General features: G+C 37.3%; 1 protein-coding gene across 2 annotated transcripts in view; it reads right to left on the bottom strand.

Annotated features, from left to right (window-relative positions):
- The window catches only part of pcdh15b (protocadherin-related 15b), a 245,671-nt gene that overhangs the window by 70,549 nt on the left and 153,548 nt on the right, over positions 1-21,574 (bottom strand). For both annotated transcript variants that reach the window (XM_051124508.1, XM_051124507.1), the window contains exons 20-23: positions 20,060-20,365; positions 17,796-18,023; positions 11,974-12,090; positions 1,112-1,252 (exon numbers count right to left, since the gene is read on the bottom strand). In XM_051124508.1, coding sequence (XP_050980465.1) covers positions 1,112-1,252; positions 11,974-12,090; positions 17,796-18,023; positions 20,060-20,365 — 792 coding nt within the window. The remainder of the gene's footprint in view (positions 1-1,111; positions 1,253-11,973; positions 12,091-17,795; positions 18,024-20,059; positions 20,366-21,574) is intronic.

The following is a 21,574-nucleotide window of genomic DNA, read 5'->3' as shown; positions in this document are numbered from 1 at the left end:
GACTAAGAACCAGCAGTGGGTCAAGTTCTGTCTGCACTGTCTTTGTTTTACTAGACAAGTCTCAAGAGTTTTGAAAGCTAGAGAGGGTATAGGTATTTCAAAAAAATAGATGAACATTCCATCCTTTTTTCTTTGTTCTTTCTCTGTTTGCAATGCCTTTTAAAAAATCTGTCTGTGAATGGGGCAAGAAAATTAAACTTCATTCAATATATTCTGTGAGACATTTACATGCCGTATACATGACACAAGTCTTATGCCTGCACAGTGGCCCTGTGAGTAAACCAAATGCACCAATTTATTGAGCTGTCAGGACCATGTTCCCATCCTGGTCCCCTCTTTCTCTCTTTCATTAATTTTCTGTCGTACTACATTGTGTTTACCAATAAAATAGCAAGAAAATTATCTTTTTCCCCCCTAATAATAAAAATATTTGTTATATGTTATATATGTTAATATTTATATATATATATATATATATATATATATATATATATATATATTTATTATTATGTTAACAAGAGATTTAAAATCTGTTTTCTTTTTGTATGACAATATCATCCCATATAAGACAAAAAATACTGTATAAAGTAAAACATTTCATATAAATCATTTTATATAATTAATACATTTAAAACTGAGCAAAGATAACTGTTTAATCTTATGCTTTCCTTGTACACCTCTTTTTCAGTGAGATGGGAGCAGATGAAGATTGTTAAGAGTACAAGAGACTTGAGAAGATGATGTTCAGCGTCCAAGAATGTGACTGTGCACATTGACTGATGTGCTGCTGCATCAACTGCTATGTGACTATTTTTTATAGATGTGTATATAAACATCTGATAAGGCAAGATCAGTGTGTTAAGAAATCTTGTCTGGAGAACCTATGGCCAGAAAAGCGTAAAACCTGCCCGAATTTGGACCACTATTAGGAATGAGTGTTTCTGAACTCACCGTCGAGTTTTGCTCAGAAAGCACTCTGATGTATCAGGCAGTGCAGCAATTTCATCTAAATCAATCTGTGAGACGCATAAAAATGATTGACGGGCCAGTTATGGCCTGCGGATTGCTAGTTGACAAGCCCAGTAGTAAGAAAAGATTGTTGTGCACTTACACTGAATTTAGTGTTAGGCTCCTCATTCAGATTGACCCTGGTGAGAACATTGCCAGAATTCTCTTCCACGTCGAAGATACTTGTGCTGTAAGGAAACTGCTCCAAATCCACTTTATAGTGAACTCGACTGGCCGCTGTACCCTGAAAGATAATAAACAAATATTAAAAAAAGAAATCAAAACTACCTTTTCCAACCCTATCAATATTTTGTATGAATATCAAAAATACAAAATAAAAAGATTTTCAGAAAGATGGAATGTGGTCATTATATAAGAAATAACTGACAATGACTGCTGAATTATTTGATGCACACTTGAGGAGATGCGAAGCATTAATTTTCAATAATGCAATAGTATTTTCGTGTTCCTTTTCAGTCAGTCACTTTGACGTTGTGTCAAAGTTCGACATTCATGCAACCCCTAGCGGCAGAACTTAACACAACGTTTCTGTTATTAGGGAACGAGGTTTATCATACATAACCGAGACGTTCCCTTTCAGTCAGTCACTCTGACGTTGTGTTGAAGTCCGACACTAGGGGTCACACTAGTGTCTGACTTCGACACATGGAAGTGACAGACTGAAATGGAATGACAGTGACCCTACGTAACCGAGACATTCCATTTCAGTCGTTTACTTCAACATTGTGCCGCTTCGTCACTGTGGCAAAGTGTGACACTTGGGGTTGCACTAGTGTCTGGCTTCAGCACAATATCTCCATTCCCTCTATCAAGGAATGAGGGTTACCATACATAACCGAGATGTTCCCTTTTAACCGGTCACTTCAACGTTGTCTCGAAGTCTGACACTAGGGTTCGCACTAGTGTCAGACTTCAACACAACATCTCCGTTCCCGCCATCGGGGAACGAGGGTTACCATATGTAACAAAGATGTTAATGTTCAGATGGTCACTTCAACGTTGTGTCAAAGTCTGACACTAGGGGTCACAGTAGTGTTGGACTTTGAGACAACGTCTCTGCATCAGGGAACGAGGACATTTTCTGTTCTGTTAAGGCTAAACATTAATTGGCTAAAGTTCACATACTACCAGACTTCACACTGTATACGCTGAGGGCACCAGGGTCTAGCTCATGCTGTATAGGCAGAAGTCGCTCTGAAAACAACAAATTCATTTAGAAATATGCACCGTAAATTATTTTTTAAGAGACACATGAGAAATGAAAATAATATGTGTGCTAAAATCGGCTCAAAATGTCAAATATGTTTGATATCCTCTGACCGGATGGAATCACAAACTGAAGCTAGAAAATAAATAAATAAATAAATAAATCTGTCAACTATAAATCAAGGCAAAAGATCTGTGCAGAACTTTGAAACATTGTAACAATTTGGAATCAACATGGACAAGAAATATAACACACTAATGCAGTTAAACCTGGAATTACTTGCAGTTGCGCAGTAGAAAAGTCACATGTTTGTGAACCAATCAGAATGAAGAATTCAATCCTTCAGTGGTATAAATCAAGATCTCAAGTCTACTAGGTGTTAAGCTGCAGGCATGTTTAAACCAAAATCTTTCAAGCAATGGTCAACTTAAATTCCTCCGCTGAGCCCTCTTAGTAGGATTCAAATAAATCTGACAGGCCCAATTTGTTCATTTTATTCTGTTCTTCTAAAGTCCTGCCTCCTGCTGTGAGTTTCATAAGTTATGAGTCTGTGAGATCCAAATGTGTAGCGTTGGCCTGGGGACAGAAGGGTTGGTAACCCTGCTGTGATGGAGATAATTACAAGGGTGATGCCGGTGAGAAATGGGGCCTGCGGGTGGGCCTGTCCTCGTGAGAATGTGCAAAAAACCCATCCATCCACCCACGGGTGGGACAGCACCACACATAGTGCCAGTCGGGGGATGCGTTTTGGTGTGAAATCAGACTACAAATGATTTTTCAGCTCACTCCTGTGTCTTCAGGGTGTATGGAGAGGATTGGGGTCATGGGGCGTTCGAAAGCACGAGGAGTTATGCCACACTGTGTTTTATCATACTAGCAGATCATTTACATTTCCTCGCTGCTCTTTTAAAATCCTGAGGAGTCTGATTAACATCATTCTCATTTCCTCATTTCCCCCTTTTTCTTCTGCATTCCTTTTGCTTTAATATTTTACGTCTTTTCAGTTTGAAGATACTGTGTAATTGCAAATATGATTGCATCATACTCAGAAAGAGTCAGCACCTTTTTTTTTTTTTTACAGTGTATTAAGGAAGGCGTGGCAAAGACGTATTTAATTCTGATTTATTTCTGTGTGGGTGAGGATGGCTAATGAATAAAACACGCTGATGGGCATGAGAAGATATCAGATGCCAGTATGAAGAGCCATCTGACAGATGCTCAGAGAATAGGGAAAAGTGGAGAGAGTTGCCAGAACCACACTGACAGACAGCAAAACAAACCTGGTCACCAGTGGGCTGAAGAGAAGTCGTAAATAAGAGCTGCTGTATTCGAAAAACAAAACTATTATGTGCCAGTACAAAATAACCCTTGAAAATGATGTTCACTGAATGATTGCTTAGAGGGAATGGAAAAAAAAAATGTTGAATCCATGTATTTAATTTGCCAAGAGAATATGCAAAAAGCCATCAACAAGATTGAAGTAATTTACAGTAATGCACTGCTTTGGATGTGGTCACTGTGATGATTTCCGCCTGAATATGTGCAAAAGGCTCTATCAGCCATGCATTAACTGGCTGGGAAGTAATAAGCTGTCAAATTAGCTTCAAAACATTTGCTCACTCAAAGATCACAATGTGAAATATTAATAGTGCTACTGTTAATTGCTTGATCTGCAAGAGGATAACAAAGTGCTTCACATAAGGGTCAAAAATGGCAAATTAGTATGTAACTCTAATTTACTCATAGATGCAATCTGTATGTTTTGAGCAAACAAATGGCAGGGCTGAATTATGGGTAGGGCCAGTGTTATGGGGCCTCAGAGTAGCCAGATGCCTTCAAAGCTTTAGGGTACATAGCCTGAGACTGCCAAAGAAAACTGAACCAGGGCTCTTGGCTCATAAACTGCAGGCTAACCATTAGGGCCCCCTCAGGCACCTCATCATGCAAGCTGACCAACAGGGCTCTTCTGCCCTTACATCATGAGCTGACCATTAGAGCTCCAGAGTCCCTGGACCCATCGCTTTGCTTTTACAGCATGAGCTGACCACTAGGTCTCCAGAGAACACCCCTCTGTGTATCCAGTGTGAGCTGAACACTAGAACCCCCAGGGGCTGGGGCACATTTGCGTATGGCACCTATAGCTCCTCAGAATATGCAGTGTGGGCTGACCAATAGGGCTCTCTTGGGCACTTCTTACAGCATTACAGTGTGATTTGATCACTAGAGTTCCAGTGGTCAAATCGTTGAAGGCTCCGTGAATAAGCAAGTATACCGAATGTACACAGAATATGAGATGGCCACTCAGGCGCCAGGACCACTGCACCCCTCCGTGTATACAATGTGAGCTGACCAGTCAGATTGGGCCCTTCTGCATATTCATAAGTCGCAGTAGGGCTCTAGGGCCCATAGGCCCGTTTACCTAAACAGCATAAGCTGTCCACTAGAGTTCCAGGGCCCCTGGTGCCCTCAGTATATGCAATGTGAGCTGACCACTAGGGCTCCTGGGAGCCTGAGCCCTACTGTGTATACAGTTTGAGCAGAACTTTAAGGTTTTTGAGATCTGTAGAATATACAATTCAAACTGACAATTACAGATCTAGGGCCACTGGGCCCTTCTGCCTATACAGAGTGAGTTGACCAATAGAGCTCCAGGTCCTTTGGGCCCCTACTGGGCGTTTCTGCCTTTACAGTAAGATCTGATCACTAGAGTTCAAAGGGCCCTGGGCCCTGCAGTGTATAAAGCATGACCATTCAGATTCTATGGACACTGGGCCTCTCAGTATATATAAAGTAAGCTGACCACTCAGGTTCCAGGGCGACTGGGCCCTTCAACGTACATCATGAGCTGACCACCAGGGCTCCTGGGGCCTTGGATCCTTCTGCATATCCATAATTTTGAGCTGACCACTAGGGCTCCTGGGCCCCTCAGAATATACACTGTGTGCTGATCAGTAGGGCTCTAGGGCCCATAGGCCCTTCTGCCTATATAGCTTGAGCTTACCACTAGAGCTCCAGGGCCCCTGGTGCCCTCAACGTATACAATGTGAGCTGACCACTAGGGCTCCTGGGAGTCTGAGCCCTATTGTGTATACAGTTTGAGCAGAACATGGGCTCTTTAGAATATACAGTGCAAACTGACAATTAGGGCTCTAGGACCCCTGGGCCCTTTTGCCTATACAGAGTGAACTGACCAGTAGAGCTTCGGGTCCTCTGGGTCCCAGAGAGCATACAATATGAGTGTTTGCTAATCAACAGGTCTCAAAGGCAACTGGGCATTGCTGCTTTTATAATGAGATCTAATCACTAGACTTCCAAGTGCCCTGGGCCCCTCAGTGTATAAAGCATGAGCTGACTATTCAGTTACCAGGAACACTGGGCCTCTCAGTATATAGAAATTGAGCTGACCACTCAGGTTCCAGGTCCACTGGGCCCTTCAGCATACAATGTGAGCTGCCTACCAGTGCTCCTGGGCCCTGGACCCTTTTGCATATCCATAACTTTGAGCTGACGACTAGGGATTCTAGGCCCCTCACAATATACACTGTGTGCTAAACAATAAGGGCCCCTAGACCCTTCTGCCCATAATGCATGAGCTGACCACTAGAGCTCCAGGAGGCCCTTCTGTGTATACAGTTTGAGCAGAACATTAAGGTTCCTGGGCTCCTCACAATATACAGTACAGACTGATAAGTAGGGCTCTAGTGCCCCTGGGCTTCTGCTTATACAGGATAAGCTGACTACTAGAGCTCCAGGTCCCCTGGGCCCTCAGTGCATTCAATATGACTATATGCTGACCAACAGGGCTCAAGGGCAACTGGGCACTTCTGCATTTACAGCGTGAGTTAGAGTTCCAGGGCCCCTGGCCCCCTCAGTGTATACAATATGAGCTGACCACTAGTGCTCCTGTACCCTTTTTGTATAGTGTGATCTGAACAATAGGGCCCCTGACTGTATACAGTGCAATCAGACAGTAGAGCTCTTGGGGCTCTGAGAATATACAGTGTGAGCTGATCAACAGCTGATCACTCCATGTCCCCTGGGTAAGTGCCCTGAGCCCTTCTTTGTAGTGTATACTGTGTGAACTGTGGAGATGGAAGCTGCTGTATGCTCAACAGCCTCTTGGGGCCATGGCCCAGCCCCAACAAATGCCGATTGCTTGTAGATGAGAGTGCTCTTTCAGGCTAGCCTGCAATCTCAGAAAGGTGTAGAGGTGGCATATGTCTTGGAAAACATGGCAAATGTGAAAAACAAACTAACTCAATCACCATCTGCTACAGAAAACCTCAGGGACAAGGGACACACAAATACACCTGCATCTGGACCAATGAGGGCCAACACAGGTACAAATTCAGGCTCGGACTAACACAACAGTAACAAATACACAGAACACACTATGAGGAGACACAATCCACTGAGGAGTACGTATACCCCGAAGCTTATGAAGGGGATCGCAATTAAAATCGTCCACAACAACACATGACTATCTGTAGAGCAAATCAGTCATATTAATGGTGAATTGTATTTCACTCTGGGATGCATAGTTTCATACCACTTCAGTGAATGATTACTGCACAAGCTGTTTATAGGATTTTGTTAATTGCGCATCACATTGAAAACATTATTAGGCAAGATGGTAAATTAGAATAGTAATTGAACTCTTGATACTGAAAGCCCAGTAGACTGTGATTACCCTGCCCTCATTAAGAAATGCGACTTTCTAATGACACCAACATTTCTGAATGCATAACGAGTAATCACAAGCAGCATAATCTTCGATTTATGAGAAAAAAAGAAACAGAAACACAGCTTAAAAAGAGAAAAGGACACTTTCTGATGCGAAGTCTTAGAAACTTTTTAATCAGGTTTTCATTGTGATGCTCCAATTCGATGCAACAAACTGATCGTATTTAAAAAATAAAGGGTTCCCCTTATTTTGACCTGAATTTCAATTTTTTTTTCCATTTGTTTATGATAAGGATTTTACACCTATTGCCAAAAAGTGTAACTATTTGTAATGTGACTGCAAATTCCTATTACCTTTACACATCTTACACATTTTTATGACTTTTCTAAGCCTAAAAATCACATTTATGAAATTCTCTGATATTTCCAGGTTTTCAGGACTACTGAAGCTCTGTAAAAAAGCAACCCAAAAGTCAGATTTCTGCATTTGTAACTGAGTGTGTGGAAGAGAAGATGCCAGTGAACACACTTTGCCAAATTACATCTGTGGATCATTTCAAGACGTTTCAGACTGAAAAATCGACATTAAGTTGTATTAAATCTGATTTATAGTCAAAAACAGGTCGGAATGGCCTGAAACGACACTGGAGTGTTTAGATACCAGAAGTTACATCTCAAATGACTGCTTTCAAGTAGCAAAGAATATTCTAAAAATGTCTAAAATGCATTACAAGTATAAAGCAATTCAAAACCGTGCCCTATATTCCTTAGTAGTGCTTTCCTGCCAAAATTGACCCATTGAAATGTCATTTATGGCAGGAACTGAGAGGTTGTGTAGCGTCTAGACTCTGACTCATGCTAAAAAAAAATAACTGGCATTCAAGAGCCACCATCTGCAACAAAATGCTTCAGCTCCTATGAATGATAACAGCTTTCTGCATGATCTGATACAGTGAAGAGGATAAGTATCCCTCAGTTTCAAAGACAGATAAACAGTGTCACTTGCACAAATTTACCTTGCCTCCGTGAATGCAATGCGATGACATTTCGCCACTGTGCCATTTATCAAAGCGCTCACTAATAAAGACCTCATGTATCGCTCAACTTGACATCGCAGTCAGAAATTCAATTTAGGTTTAGCGCCACAACAGATGTATGCTCAAATAATTATTTGTTCAAATCACTCATGTAGTCCCAGTGTTAAGTAGCTAACCACAAGCAGGAATGCTACTAACCCAACTTCATTTTTCAGTAGTGTGACAGCAGTTCAGGGTGACAAAATGTCACATTATATGGCATCAAATCAGAGCCACATTTTGCACAATGCTGTTGAGCAAGCAGAGACATATAATGGACTGGAGTATAAAAGTAACTTTGCGAACACAAAATAAAGTAGCTTCAATTTAACTATGTTTGCAGCTTGACTTCATTCTTTAATTATGAGCAGATTGTAGCTTAGCATGTAACAGTAGTTTATAGTTCTCTGATGAAAACAGAAATCTTTTTATTAGGCTACTGCAAAATAGCATTGTACAATGTGACAATTGCTTATTCTCATATGGATGTGGCAAACTAGACACCTCAAGCAGTGTTTTATACTGAAACTGATGACGTGCTAGCATGACTGTCAGGCTAAATTCAATTTCCAGTCGCAGCTGGGGCTGCTGGCCTGCTTTGCCCCTGACCAGTCTTGGCATGTGCGCTGAGTTATGGGCTGAATCGAGAAGCACAATTGATCTTTTTTGAGGTTGAGGTTACTGAGAAGGTGAGGGCACAGAGAAGCATTACATCTGCACACTACCACAAGAATATGCATTTGGATTGAAGGAGATAGAAAAAAAAAAGTATGAAAGAACAAGAGAGGGAAAGAGTGAAGCCAAACTGACAATAAAATGAAGCAAGGTTGTTTGTGTGGTTGCTAAATGGGATTTGTGGCAAAGTTATTATCTTTAATGAAAACAAGCAGTATATATTTTGTTAACTAAAATCTAAATATATATCATACATATTAATCATTTAATTAAATTCCAAACACTATCAGTGTGTGCCACCCAGTTCAACAGGAAGGGAGCATCTGATTGACGTACGACATGCATGTGATGTTTCAGGGAAAGTAATTCTGGAGGACAGGAAGCAGATCAGCTGCTCCTGGAAACTGAATTTGACCTGACAGTCATCAGTTGTTGTATAAAAAACCTACTGGGGGTTTGACAGATTCCAGCCACTAATTGTTCTCTGATACGGACCACCTGGGCTGGAAAAAAATCTTTAAAAATAAAAATAAAAATAAATGAATAAACAAATAATAAGTAATTCAATATAATGTAATGTTGTATAAAAAATAAAAAAAAAAATCAAAGCAAAGGGGAAAAACAAAACAAAACAGAAAACAATGCTAAAACTAAACTGAAACTACAACTTACGAGTAATTCAGTATAATGTGATGCTGTAAATAAAAAGCCATTAAAAAATAAAAAATAAAAAATCAGACATAAAAAAACAAAACAAAAAAATCTAAGCAAAGGGGAAAAACAAAAAATGATGCTAAAACTAAAAATTACAACTTAAGAGTAATTCAATATGATGTAATGTAAATAAAAAAAAAAAAACATTTAAAAAAAAACAAAAGTCAAAGATAAAAAAAAAAAAAAAAAACAAAGCGAAGGGGAAAAACAAAACTAAACAAAACAAACAAAATAGAAACAATGGTAAAACTAAACTGAAACTACAACTTGAGAGTAATTCAGTATAATGTGATGCTGTAAATAAAAAGCCATTAAAAAACAAACAAAAAAAACAAACAGACATAAAAAAACAAAACACAAAAAAATCTAAGCAAAGGGGAAAAACAAAAAATGATGCCAAAACTAAACAAATGACAACTTAAGAGTAATTCAATATGATGTAATGTAAATAAAAAAAAAAACTTTTAAAAACAAAACAAAAGTCAAAGATAAAAAACAAAACAACAACAACAACAACAACAACAACAAAAAAAAAAACAAAACAAGCGAAGGGGAAAACAAAACAAACAAAATAGAAAACAATGCTAAAACTAAACTGAAACTACAACTTGAGAGTAATTGAATGTGATGTGATGTTGTAAATAAAAAAGCCATTTAAAAACAAAACAAAACAAAAATCAAAGGAAAAAATAATCAAACAAAAAAAACAACAATAAAGTGCAACAAAAAAATCAAAGCAAAGGGGAACAACAAAACAAAACAAAAAACAAACAAAACTAAAAAACTAAAACTTAAGAGTAATTTAGTATGATGAGATGCTATAAATAAAAAGACATTTCAAAAAAATAAATAAATAAAAAATCAAAGCAAAAACAAAGGAGAAACAAGACAAGAAACCCCCACAAAATGCAACAAAAAAATCTAAGCAAAGGGAAAACAAAATAACAGAAAACAATGCTAAAACTAAATTGAAACTACAACTTAAGAGTAATTCAATATGATGTCATGTTGCGAATAAAAAAGCCATTTAAAAACAAAACAAACCAAAAAGCAAACAACAACAAACAATCAGACAAAAAAAAAAGGGGAAAAACAAAACCAGACAAACACAACAAAACAAAACAAAAAAATGATGCTAAAACTAAACTAAAACTACAACTTAAGGGTAAATTAATATGTGATGTAAATAAAAAGTCCATTTAAAAACAAAACAAAACAAAAATCACAGGAAAAACAAACAGACAAAAACAACACCAAACACAAATCAAAGCAAAGGGGAAAAACAAAACAAATCAGAAAACAATCCTAAAACTAAAGCGAAATTGAAAACCAAAATATAAAACATAATCACACACACACACATTGGTTCATGGGGACTCCATAGGTGTAATGGTTTTTCTACTGTACAAACTGTAATTTTTTTCCCCTACCCCTAAACCTACCTCTTACAGAAATCTTTCTGCCTTTTTAGAACACGTTTTAGACACTTTAGAAGTGTCCTCATAAACATGTTCACGTTGTATTACCTATGTCATTATATACATTTGTGTCCTCATAAACCATATATCCCTGTACAGGAAAACACATCTCCAATACTACAGTAGCCGAGGACTGTGGTTGTGTAAAATTCATGCCGTTGAATGAACCGTGTGAAGCTGGTTGTGTTTGTGTGCGATTGTGCCTGTGGAGGGTAGGCAGAGTTCTGGGGCTTTATGCTGGAGATGTGCCAGGTTGTTACTCACCAGTTGGGCTGGTGTAGCTGCCTCTTCAGTTAAACACACACACAGCTTTGAGTCTTTTGCTGATGTTTTTTTTTCTTCTTATCTTTGTTTTATTGTGCTTAGCCCTTTGAAGTCATGCCACACAGTACACATTTGCTCGTTGCACGACGCAGTGCAACAGACCTATTCACAGTCACATCAGGCAGCGACCAATAGAGAATGTCAATGACACTCAAGTCTAATCATTAGAGACTTGTTGCTACACTCGATGTGACATTTTGTAGAAAAAAGATCAAGGCGACTGTTTTCTTGTGAAGCATGACGTTTGACTATCGGCGTAAAATCTCATGTGCTCTTATTGATATTAAGCATCTGAGTAGGATTGATTTTTCAAACTTTCATTTCTTAAAGGAATAGCTTGTTGTTAGGAATAGTTAGTTGCAAAAAATGTACTATCAGGCCATCCAAGATGTAAATGAGTTTGTTTCATTATTGGAACGGAAATTTAGCATTGCATCACTTGCTCACCGATGGATCCTCAGTAGTAAATGGGTGCCATCAGAATGAGAGACCAAACAGCTGATAAAAACATTACAATAATCCACAAGTAATTCACATCACTCCAGTCCATCAATTAATTTCTTCTGAAGAGAAAAATTGCATGTTTGTAAGAAAAAAATCCATCATTAAGATCTTTTTAATTTTAAACTCTTGGATTATTGTGATTTTTTTTTAACAGCTGTTTGGACTCTCATTCTGACGGCACCCATTCACTGCAGGGATCCATTGGTAAGCAAGTGATGTAATACTAAATTTCTCCAAATCTATTGTGATAAAGAAATCAAGCCACATAATCAAGCCAACTCACCGGTGGGTCCAGGTCCTCAGCGTGTACGGTGGTCACTAGGGTCCCCTTGATTGCGTTGGGCGCCACCATTCCCCGATACAGCGTTTGACTGAACACTGGTGGGAAGTCGTTCATGTCCTGCCCAGACACAGAACATCAAACTCCGATTAGTGCCTCGACTTCTGCTCTCTTCGCCTGCCTTTACTCTTTTGCAAGTGTCAGACTGTGCGCTAGCTCAGGCCCCATTAGCTAGCCCCGAACACTAAAACACTAAGCAAAAATGGCATTTATTCAATAGTAGATCATGCAGTGCATTAAGGATGTGTCACAGTGCTAGGTGCCCGGGGACGTTTGGGGGAAAAAGTTGGGTGACACATAATTATAGCTGCTGAGAGAGCGCTAAAGGCAGATGAAAAGGTTACTACAGAGAATAATGAGGCAAAACTGAAAATGGGGTGTTAATATAGTGCAACAGCACAATATAGTGTTATTGGAGCTAAACAAAAATTTGATTCATTTTATCCATGTAGAAATTCATTTTTAACAATGACATATAAGCATTTTAAGACAGAAGTTCGGAAAAAAATGGTAAATCTAAGTATGTTTCTATCAATGATTTCAGGCCTCCAAAAATTCATCCAAAAATGACATTTTTTTTGGCAATTTTGGCTGAATATCATTGGTTGCAGAAATTTCAGTGCATTTCTAATCAGTTTTATTTATTTAAAGTAATAATAATAATACTGTTTTAACCATAATGGTGCAGTCACAATGAAATTTTGGTGATTTTTTTGTCTTTTGTCAATTATTCAAGATAGACAAAAAATGATATATGTTTCTCAATATGATTTCAAATTCATTATAACTGTTTAATGGCATTCCAGGGTAAGGCTAAAAGCAGCCAAATCTATGATTACAAACATGACCTCATCTAATTTTTAGGAAAGAACCAGACATGGGTGTCATGTAGGCTAATAGAATATTTAATTTAATTTAATGGGACTAAATTTGTATTTAACATGATTACAATTTATTAAAAAGAAAAAAGAAATTGATAATTATAGGTTCATTTCCACGGTTATTCAAATAGCGAATAAATTATATACAGAAAGCAACATTTTTTACTAACTTTGATCTATCGTGAGTTTAAGCACTGTCATAACAAACTAATTTATTGTTATAATCACTGAAGCTGTCCACACTGTGAAATTAATCTTTTACTTGCATTTTACATACATCTGCGCTTTGTTGTTTATGATGAAAGAATTCAAGAGTTGCATGCACTTAACAAAACTAATGAGTTTCGACGATGACTCATCTGAACGCATCTGATTGGCCATTGCATTCCTAAGCTCATCAAAATTCGGGAGATCGGTTAAAATGCAACACTGTAAAATTACCTTAAAAGAATGAACTTACAGTGTATGATGAGCATGAGCAGATCTTGATTTAATGATGCAATTGACACCATTCATTTTCACTTTATTAACAACAGACATAATATATTTAATTTGTTTGTGCAGGGGCATTTTTGTTCAATTTAGTGGCATTTTTTGCCCCAAGTCCTCTTGACCAGTGGAAGGCTAAGCTTTCCCCAGCCTTAAACACACTCCACCAGAAGTACTACATTACCCATAATTCTAAACAAATATCCACCAATGAGAGGAGTTGCTGTTCTAGAAATGACAAGCAGTGGAAAAAAGCTTAGCAGCAACCGTCCACTCCCCTAAAACATCACAAATAATGTAATTAAGCCTTACAGCACTCTAAAATAGCTAATATATTTCTGAATATTTCAATTTGTTGGTGTAAAAATAAATTGTTTTTATATTGTATTTTATTTAATGAATAGTTATATTGTACCATAATTTTCATATAGTGGACTCAACAGTGCAGTACTGACACCACGCACCATCATGTTATTTGCTTCTGAAACTTAATAATAAAATGTGGTTTAATGCACTAAAATTTTACTTAGAAAATGGATAGTTCCGGGCCTTGATTCTGACTGACTGAGTGGGGTTCAAAGCTGTTTTATTAAATTACTCTACAAACATACACCTTTGTTTCTGAAGAACTACATTGTTTGGTGGAAGAATAATGTTTTTATTAATATCATTACACTTTACTTGCTTTGTTTTATTTTGTGAAACCTTACTACGTAAATGGAAGCAGCTAAGGGGGTTCGTGCCTAACAACACCCCTTAGCTGTTACAAATTCACTGTAAACCACAGCTTCTGGGGGCTTATTGCTTTAGTTAATTTTAGTTTTAATTTTAGTTTTTTAACCCAAATGCTGGGTTCAGCCCGTTGGGTTGTTTTATTGGGTTATTTTTAATATTTTTACCCAGGTGCTGGGTTAATTTTTTTAACCCAAATGCTGGGTTCAATTTGTTGGGTCATTTTATTGGGTTGTTTTTATTATTATTATTTTTTTTACCCAGTTGCTGGGTGGTTTTTCTGTAACTAAGCTACTGGATAATTTTTATGCTGTTTTTTTTTTTTTTTCTACCCAACCGCTGGGTTGAGCCTGTCTCCGACGAAACAACCCAGCTGCTGAGTTAAAGTCAGAGCATGGGCTTTTTGAGTCCCCTACAGGACAGACTGGTTCTCAGTGCTGCCGATTTGATGCACTTCTTCAGCGAAATAAAGGTTTTTATACATTTTATTTCATTTATGAAGTCTTGAGTGTGCTGTAAATTATGTTATTTTACAACATAATGACAAGATGTCAGTCAGCTGTGTCAGGTTGTTTCGCAGGATGGAAAAGCATAAAACAAATTAATTTTATTCGTTACAGTACTGAGTTTAATTTAATTTGATGTTAAAATATGTTCTCTAATGTCAGTAATATTTGTTTGTGATCAGGTTTTGGAGTCAGTCATGACATCTTTCGGCTATGAGTGAAACGTCTGAAGTTCGCAGTTACCCCAGCACAAGAATTAGCGCTACTATGGTAAAAAGCAAATCCAGGGAACGGTTGAATACACTAAAATTAAAATGCTACTTTTAAATCTAACATTTTTATGTCTAAATGCTTGTCAAATGAGTTTAAATGTATGTAATATTGTAACTATGCAGTATTCACCCAAATAAATTAAATTTGTCTTGTATTCTGTTCATGTTTTCTTGCTTAATAATAAATGTTCATTTTCGATTATTGCTGTTGCCTCTAGTAATTCTGTGTGTGTGTGTTTTAAAAGTACTCGTTCATTTTAAATCAACAATATAATAATTTAAAACAATAGTTGACTTAAATAACAACCCAGCATATTTGATAAAATATTTAACCCAACCAGCTGGCTCAAAATAACCCAGCATGTGTTGTGTCCAATATTTTCCCAGCGCTGGGTTGCCGAAAAACCTAAGTTGGGTTGTTTTTAACCCAGCATTTTTTAGAGTCTACTACTACTACTACTAATAAAAAAATATAAATCAATATTTGTAATGTTGTAGACCTGTTTGGTTCATGGCTTACAGCTTTTTATACAATAATTTTAAATCTCTGTGCAGAAACTTCCAGGCGAAAGGCTGCTGAAAAAGTGGTTGCACACTTTGCGGAGGACCTTAACTTTTTCCACAAAGTTATATATGTGAAAGATACAACAAAGCGGAAAAGTGCGGTTGGCTCCTATGAATGCTGATGACACAGGTGATTCTGGGAGATGCGAGAGACGCAATGCGACCTAATACACTCAATAGAGCAGCCGTCTCCGAGTCCAAGGAGAGGCCAGGCGGGTTCAGGTATCCAAATTACACCTCCTTCCCCTGTCAATCCCCCACTCCTTCGTCCTTCCTGTAAGAATGCGCTTATTCAAGGATGTCCTTGAGTCCTGAGCACCGACTAATAAAACTTTGCTATTGCTCACATCCCCAAAATAAAAGGTCCTGAGGAAAGTACTTTGGAGTGAAATTGCTATTTTTTCCCTCTTATTTTCCAATCCCACACATCTCTGTGAGTCTTCTCCCACCCGGGATGAAAAATAAAATCCGTCAAGCCTTAAAGTAAATCTGCAAAGTGTAGTGAGTTCACGATGGTGATCTTAGTCGCACTGGGACCGTTTTCTCCATCAAGACGGCGCCTTGGGGCCCCTATCCCATCATAATCACTCTGATATCCCGAGTCTCCACGCATCAGGTAGCACATTCATTTCCACCGTTCACTTTTTCATTTTCCACAGCAACTAATTATCAATTAACCACACCGTGCACAGAAGGAAAATTAATAAATAATCCCAACACAGAAACAATTAGGGGTTCTTGGGAGACTGTAGAGAACGTAATAAGCTGTGTGTTTCCTTGCATGAAAATGCTTTTACTTAAACTCTTTTTCTTTGAAGCTGAAACCTATCAAACTGCAAGCAGTTTGGTAAATGAAATAAACAAAAATCCTAAACAACTGGCTAAATGTATAACTGTGTCCTGGCTCTCTTGTCGAAGCTTGACCAGAGAAGAATATACATCAAACATTTATATGAACAGGGGACGCTACTTTGAAATTTTGGGTTTACAAGCTATAAGCTAGTCATAATGGAGTTTAATTAGTTAAATTACCCTTTTAAACAAGTTGATACCTACACTAAGCGTTTATTCTTCATCTTATTAAATGCAAAACTAAATTATATAGATTTAGCAATCAAAGTTGTATTTATCTAGAACAAAGGATCTCAAATAGAATGCTAGAGGAGCTCAGACAGGGTGATAGTGTTTGAACTGATACATTTACACTGCAAACAAACTATACATTTCACTTCCATTCACTAAAATGAATCAGACCTACAATGTGTTATATGAGAGAGAGATGACAATATGACAGTAATGCTGTGTTTGAAACAGATTGTAACTATATAAATAAAATAAAATAAAATAAAATAAAATAAAATAAAATAAAATAAAATAAAATAGAAAATACACTGCTACTTATTGGGAAAAAAATGTAGCTTGTAATTTAGCTTACTTGTCTTACTTAATATATTATTTTTTATTTATTTATACAAATATCATGTGTGAATTGATAGCTATATATTTTTGTGAAACACAGAATAAATAAAATAAAATAAAATAAAATAAAATAAAAAAGTGTTTTTATTTAACCAAGTCTGAAATGAAAAATAAAGTTTCACTAATCCATGCGACCAATTTTTATGCGGGCGAACTGTGTGAAAATTTGTTGAACAATGGTAAATGTGATGCCACATTTACAGCTTATGATAGCATAAAGACATCAAATTACTATGAATGCTGAAATATGTTCTCAAAACTACATAAACGACAAAATAGTCACCAATATGTGTTTGTGACCATGTCATTTATGAATTCATTTGTGTCATGATTCAATTTCTCAGTCTAAGAATTGGTTCGCAGTTCCCTCGAACAAACAAAAGCAGCATTTCATTGAATAATGATTACAGTGACCTTAACCACCCCGGAAATACTGCACCCCCCAACGATCTCTTTTAGCCACTTAACTGACAGCATTTCCAGCGAGAGCTAATTGACATTCATCCAGTGTGTGGAATTTAATCTTCTGAGACTTTACAAATCAGCTGGTTACACAACAGAGGTCTTGTGGACCTAATGATCATTTCAGACATAATACAGTCTCTAGCTGTCAATGTCCACAGAGCTTAAGAGCGGCTACCGAGAAATCACAGGACGGCAATAGTTTTAGAATATCTCCAGTTTAGACCAGTAGGAATCTCCATGCTGGCCAAGTTAGTACATAATAGCTGCCCGGGGGCGTTACCAAAAATGCATTTGACTGACAAGACATGATTTTAAGAGGTTTGGTTGGGTACAAACAGATTAGTCAAGGAATTGAGGAACATAATTGAAACTCTTACCAATACAGTGACTGTAACGGAGGCCAACCCTGGAGGCATTTTGCTACTTCCGCCATCGACAGCCTCCACCACAAAGGTCCATGTTGTCCTATTCGGTAAGAGTTTCTCGAAATCAAGTGAGTGAAGCACCTTGAGCTCTCCAGTGAGAGGGTTCACAGCAAACAGTTCTCTGGCCTCCTCGGTCCTGATACGGTACGTGACGTTCGCGTCCAGATCGGGGTCCAGTGCCTGCGTGAGACAATCACACTTCGGATGAGTAATTCCAATCTCTGCATTAATTAAACTCTTCAACTTTCTCTGAATAAACCAAATGACCGGGTTACATTAATGATTGAAACAAATCCTGTAGTGACCCTGAAGCGATGAGTAAATTAGAAAGATGCTTCACTCGCAGCCAGGCACTGAGCTGTGGGAACTCACAAATTATCCATTACGGCAAACTGAACAACATCCCGAGAGGACTCGGGCCTTTGGATGGTATTGTAAGGCACTGTGTAGCTGCTAAGGTCTTATAACACAGTGGTTCTCAACTAGTGGGTCACGATCCCAAAAATGGGCCGCAGGTCTTTTCTAAAGGAGTCATTGCCAGCAGCTAAAAACAATGCCAAATGCAAATGATATTGTGATTAACCATATAATCTAACCAAGCCTCAATGGAAAATTATGCTTAGGGCAACATTTCTGCAAAACATTACATTACGTCATGCATGTTTCACAACACTTTCAAAGTCAAATGTCTTGCGAGTGGCTCTAAAAATGCATTCAGGTTCTAGCAACATTTTATTAAAGGAACATTCCACTTTTTTTTGAAAATAGGCTCAGTGTCCAACTCCCCTAGAGTTAAACAGTTAAGTTTTACCGTTTTCTAATCCATTCAGCTGATTTCCGGGTCTGGCGGTAGCACTTTTAGCTTAGCATAGATCATTGAATCTGATTAGACCGTTAGCAAAAATGACCATATATAATGACAATATTTTTCCTATTTAAAACTTGACTCTTCTGTAGTTACATTGTGTACAAAGACGGACAAAAAATGAAAAGTTGCAATTTTCTAGGTTGATACGGCTAGGAACTATACTCTCATTTCGGTGTAATAATCAAGGAATTTTGCTGCCGTACCATGGGTGCAGCAGGCGCAAAATGAGACGCCGAAATGAGAGTGCTACTGCTGGACCCAGAGACCGGCTAAATGGATTCGAAAACGGTACAACTCAACTGTTTAACTCTAGGGCAGTTGGAGCCTAAATGAGCCTATTTTCAAAAAAGTGTTCCTTTAAGTTGGTTGTTGTACGTATTGTGTCAGTTCACCAACGAACCATCTATTTAGTGGCTGAAATGGCGTTTGAAAATAGTATACCACCTACACTAAACCCTAACAGATAGTGTTAACAAAAGCAAACGTGAGAGAAAAATGCATTTGCACAAGCAATCATAGTATTTTAGCTTGTTTCTACAAATCTTCTGTCTCTTTCATGTTTAACAGGACACCACATTGCAAGTGTAATGGTGTACCGGGTGCGCTACCAAGCAATTTTACATTAAAAAGGCCTTACCTATAGAAATTGTGAGAAGCAAATGTCAAAATGTATTAGTTTACAAATCATGTGCTTTGAGGTCATAATATTGTGAAGGAACCACATGAAAAACAGGTGTTTTAATCGACTGTCTGCTCCTGTAGTCATAATCTGTTTGAAAACTGGAATAAAAGTTTGTTTTACTGCCACTTGTGCTTCGTGGAGTTTTGCGAAAATGTAGGTAGAGGCAAACCAACATTAAAAAAAAAAGAAAAAGAAATGTTTATTCATTTTAAAATATAAACAAATAAACTGTATATTCTCAATAAGATCTATAACATACATTTAGAAAATACATTCTTTAAAATGAAATACAAGCATTTTTCTTTGTCAGTTCATCATAACGCATTAACTGAATTTAGGTTCGTTAAAAAAAAAATTGTTTTATAAAAAGATGCATTTAAATAACATCTTTTAAGAAGATTACAAATATGCTATGGATTTTCCCTAAGGGCCTCTCAGTAAGTCAAGTTAACAAGCTGCATATTCCAAATAAATTAACCAGCCAAGAACTCCTTTACAAATGTAAAACATGTCTGACTTGTCAAGTTAAGACATAACATTAGCAAAGAAATGTTTTCCAGAGGCTAATTTCATGGAGTCATGTTTTTGATCTGGTTATGTTTGATGTGTTGAATATGCATGTGGTATGTGTGTACGTGTGCACGTGTGCGCATGTGTGTAACTTACACTGATATTGAGGATGATCATGCCCACTGGGCTGTTTTCTGGCAGTGTGACGTGATACGCAGGCTGGGAGAAGGCTGGGCTGTTGTCATCCACGTCCAGCACTTTGATGGAGAGTGTGACGGTGGTCCGGCGAGGGTCTTTGGCCCCATCCGAAGCCTGCACGACCAAATCATACTGAGCCCGTTCCTCACGGTCCAGAGGCACAGCTGTGAAGATGCTGCCATCAGTGCTGATCCTGAAGAGATCTGTGTGACTGACCAGTCGGTAACGAACTTGTCCGTTAACACCCAGGTCCAGATCAGTGGCCTGGATGAGAACACACACACAAATACAAGCATATTTACATTGATATTTGAAAGAAGACATACACTACATAGACAAAAATAGAATGTGGATACGTGACAAATACACTCATGTGCTTGCTCGGCATTTAATTTTAAAACTGACTTGAATTGTACTAAACTCTTCTAGTTGTTCATGATTATTCGATTATGACTTTTTCTTTTAGTAATTATTATAAAGAGACTGTTGTAAGGATTTAATATAATTTTTACAATTTGCACTGAATTTTGTTTTAACGATGTGATTTAAAAAATACAGTAAAAACAGTAATATTGTGAAATATTATTAAAAACATCTGAATATATTATGTATGTGACCCTGGACCATAGTAAGTAGTAAGTGTCAAGGGTATATTTGTTGCAATAGCCAACAACACATGGTATGATGATGGATTTTTCTTTGAGGATATTAGGTAGTTCATGTTCCATGAAGATATTTTGTAAATTTCCTACCATAAACATATCAAAACCTAATTTTTAATTAGTAATATGCATTGCTAAGAACTTCATTTGGACAAGTTTAAAGGCGATTTTCTCAATATTTATTTATTTATTTTTTGCACGCTTAGAATTTTTTGCACGCTTAGAATCCAAATGTTCAAAAAAAAATAACATATTGTCCTATCCTAAAAAAAACATACATCAATGGAAACCTTATTTATTCAGCTGATGATATATAAATCTGAATTTAAAAAATACCCTTATGACTGGTTTTGTGGTTCAGGGTCACATAAATATTATAGAATATTATTTTATATTACATTGTCCTTGTAAATTCTTATTTATTCTTATTTCTTATTTCATTGTCACATGGTCCTTGAGAAATGATTATAATATAATTTCTACAACACTGTAAATTAGTTAATATTACAAACAGACATTAATTAAATGATTAGTGTTACAAAGTTACATTAGTTAATATAACAAACATGAACTAGCAATAAACAATAAAATATTACATTAATAACAGATTGAGATTATTAAATGCTGCAAAAATGTTCATTGTTGGTTCATGATACCCTGAAAGGAGAAGTCCACTTCAACTTCCATTTTGGAAGTTCAAAATCGGGGCACCATATCAGTCCATTATATGGAGAAAAATTTACGACTTTACGACTGAAGAAAGACATTGACATCTTGGATGACAAGGGGGTGAGTACATTATATGTGAATC

This window comes from Labeo rohita, chromosome 12 (assembly GCF_022985175.1).
Source record: "Labeo rohita strain BAU-BD-2019 chromosome 12, IGBB_LRoh.1.0, whole genome shotgun sequence".
NCBI classification, from domain to species: domain Eukaryota; kingdom Metazoa; phylum Chordata; class Actinopteri; order Cypriniformes; family Cyprinidae; genus Labeo; species Labeo rohita.
The sequence above is the reverse complement of the archived record's forward strand: the minus strand, read 5'-3'. Positions and strand labels throughout refer to the sequence as shown.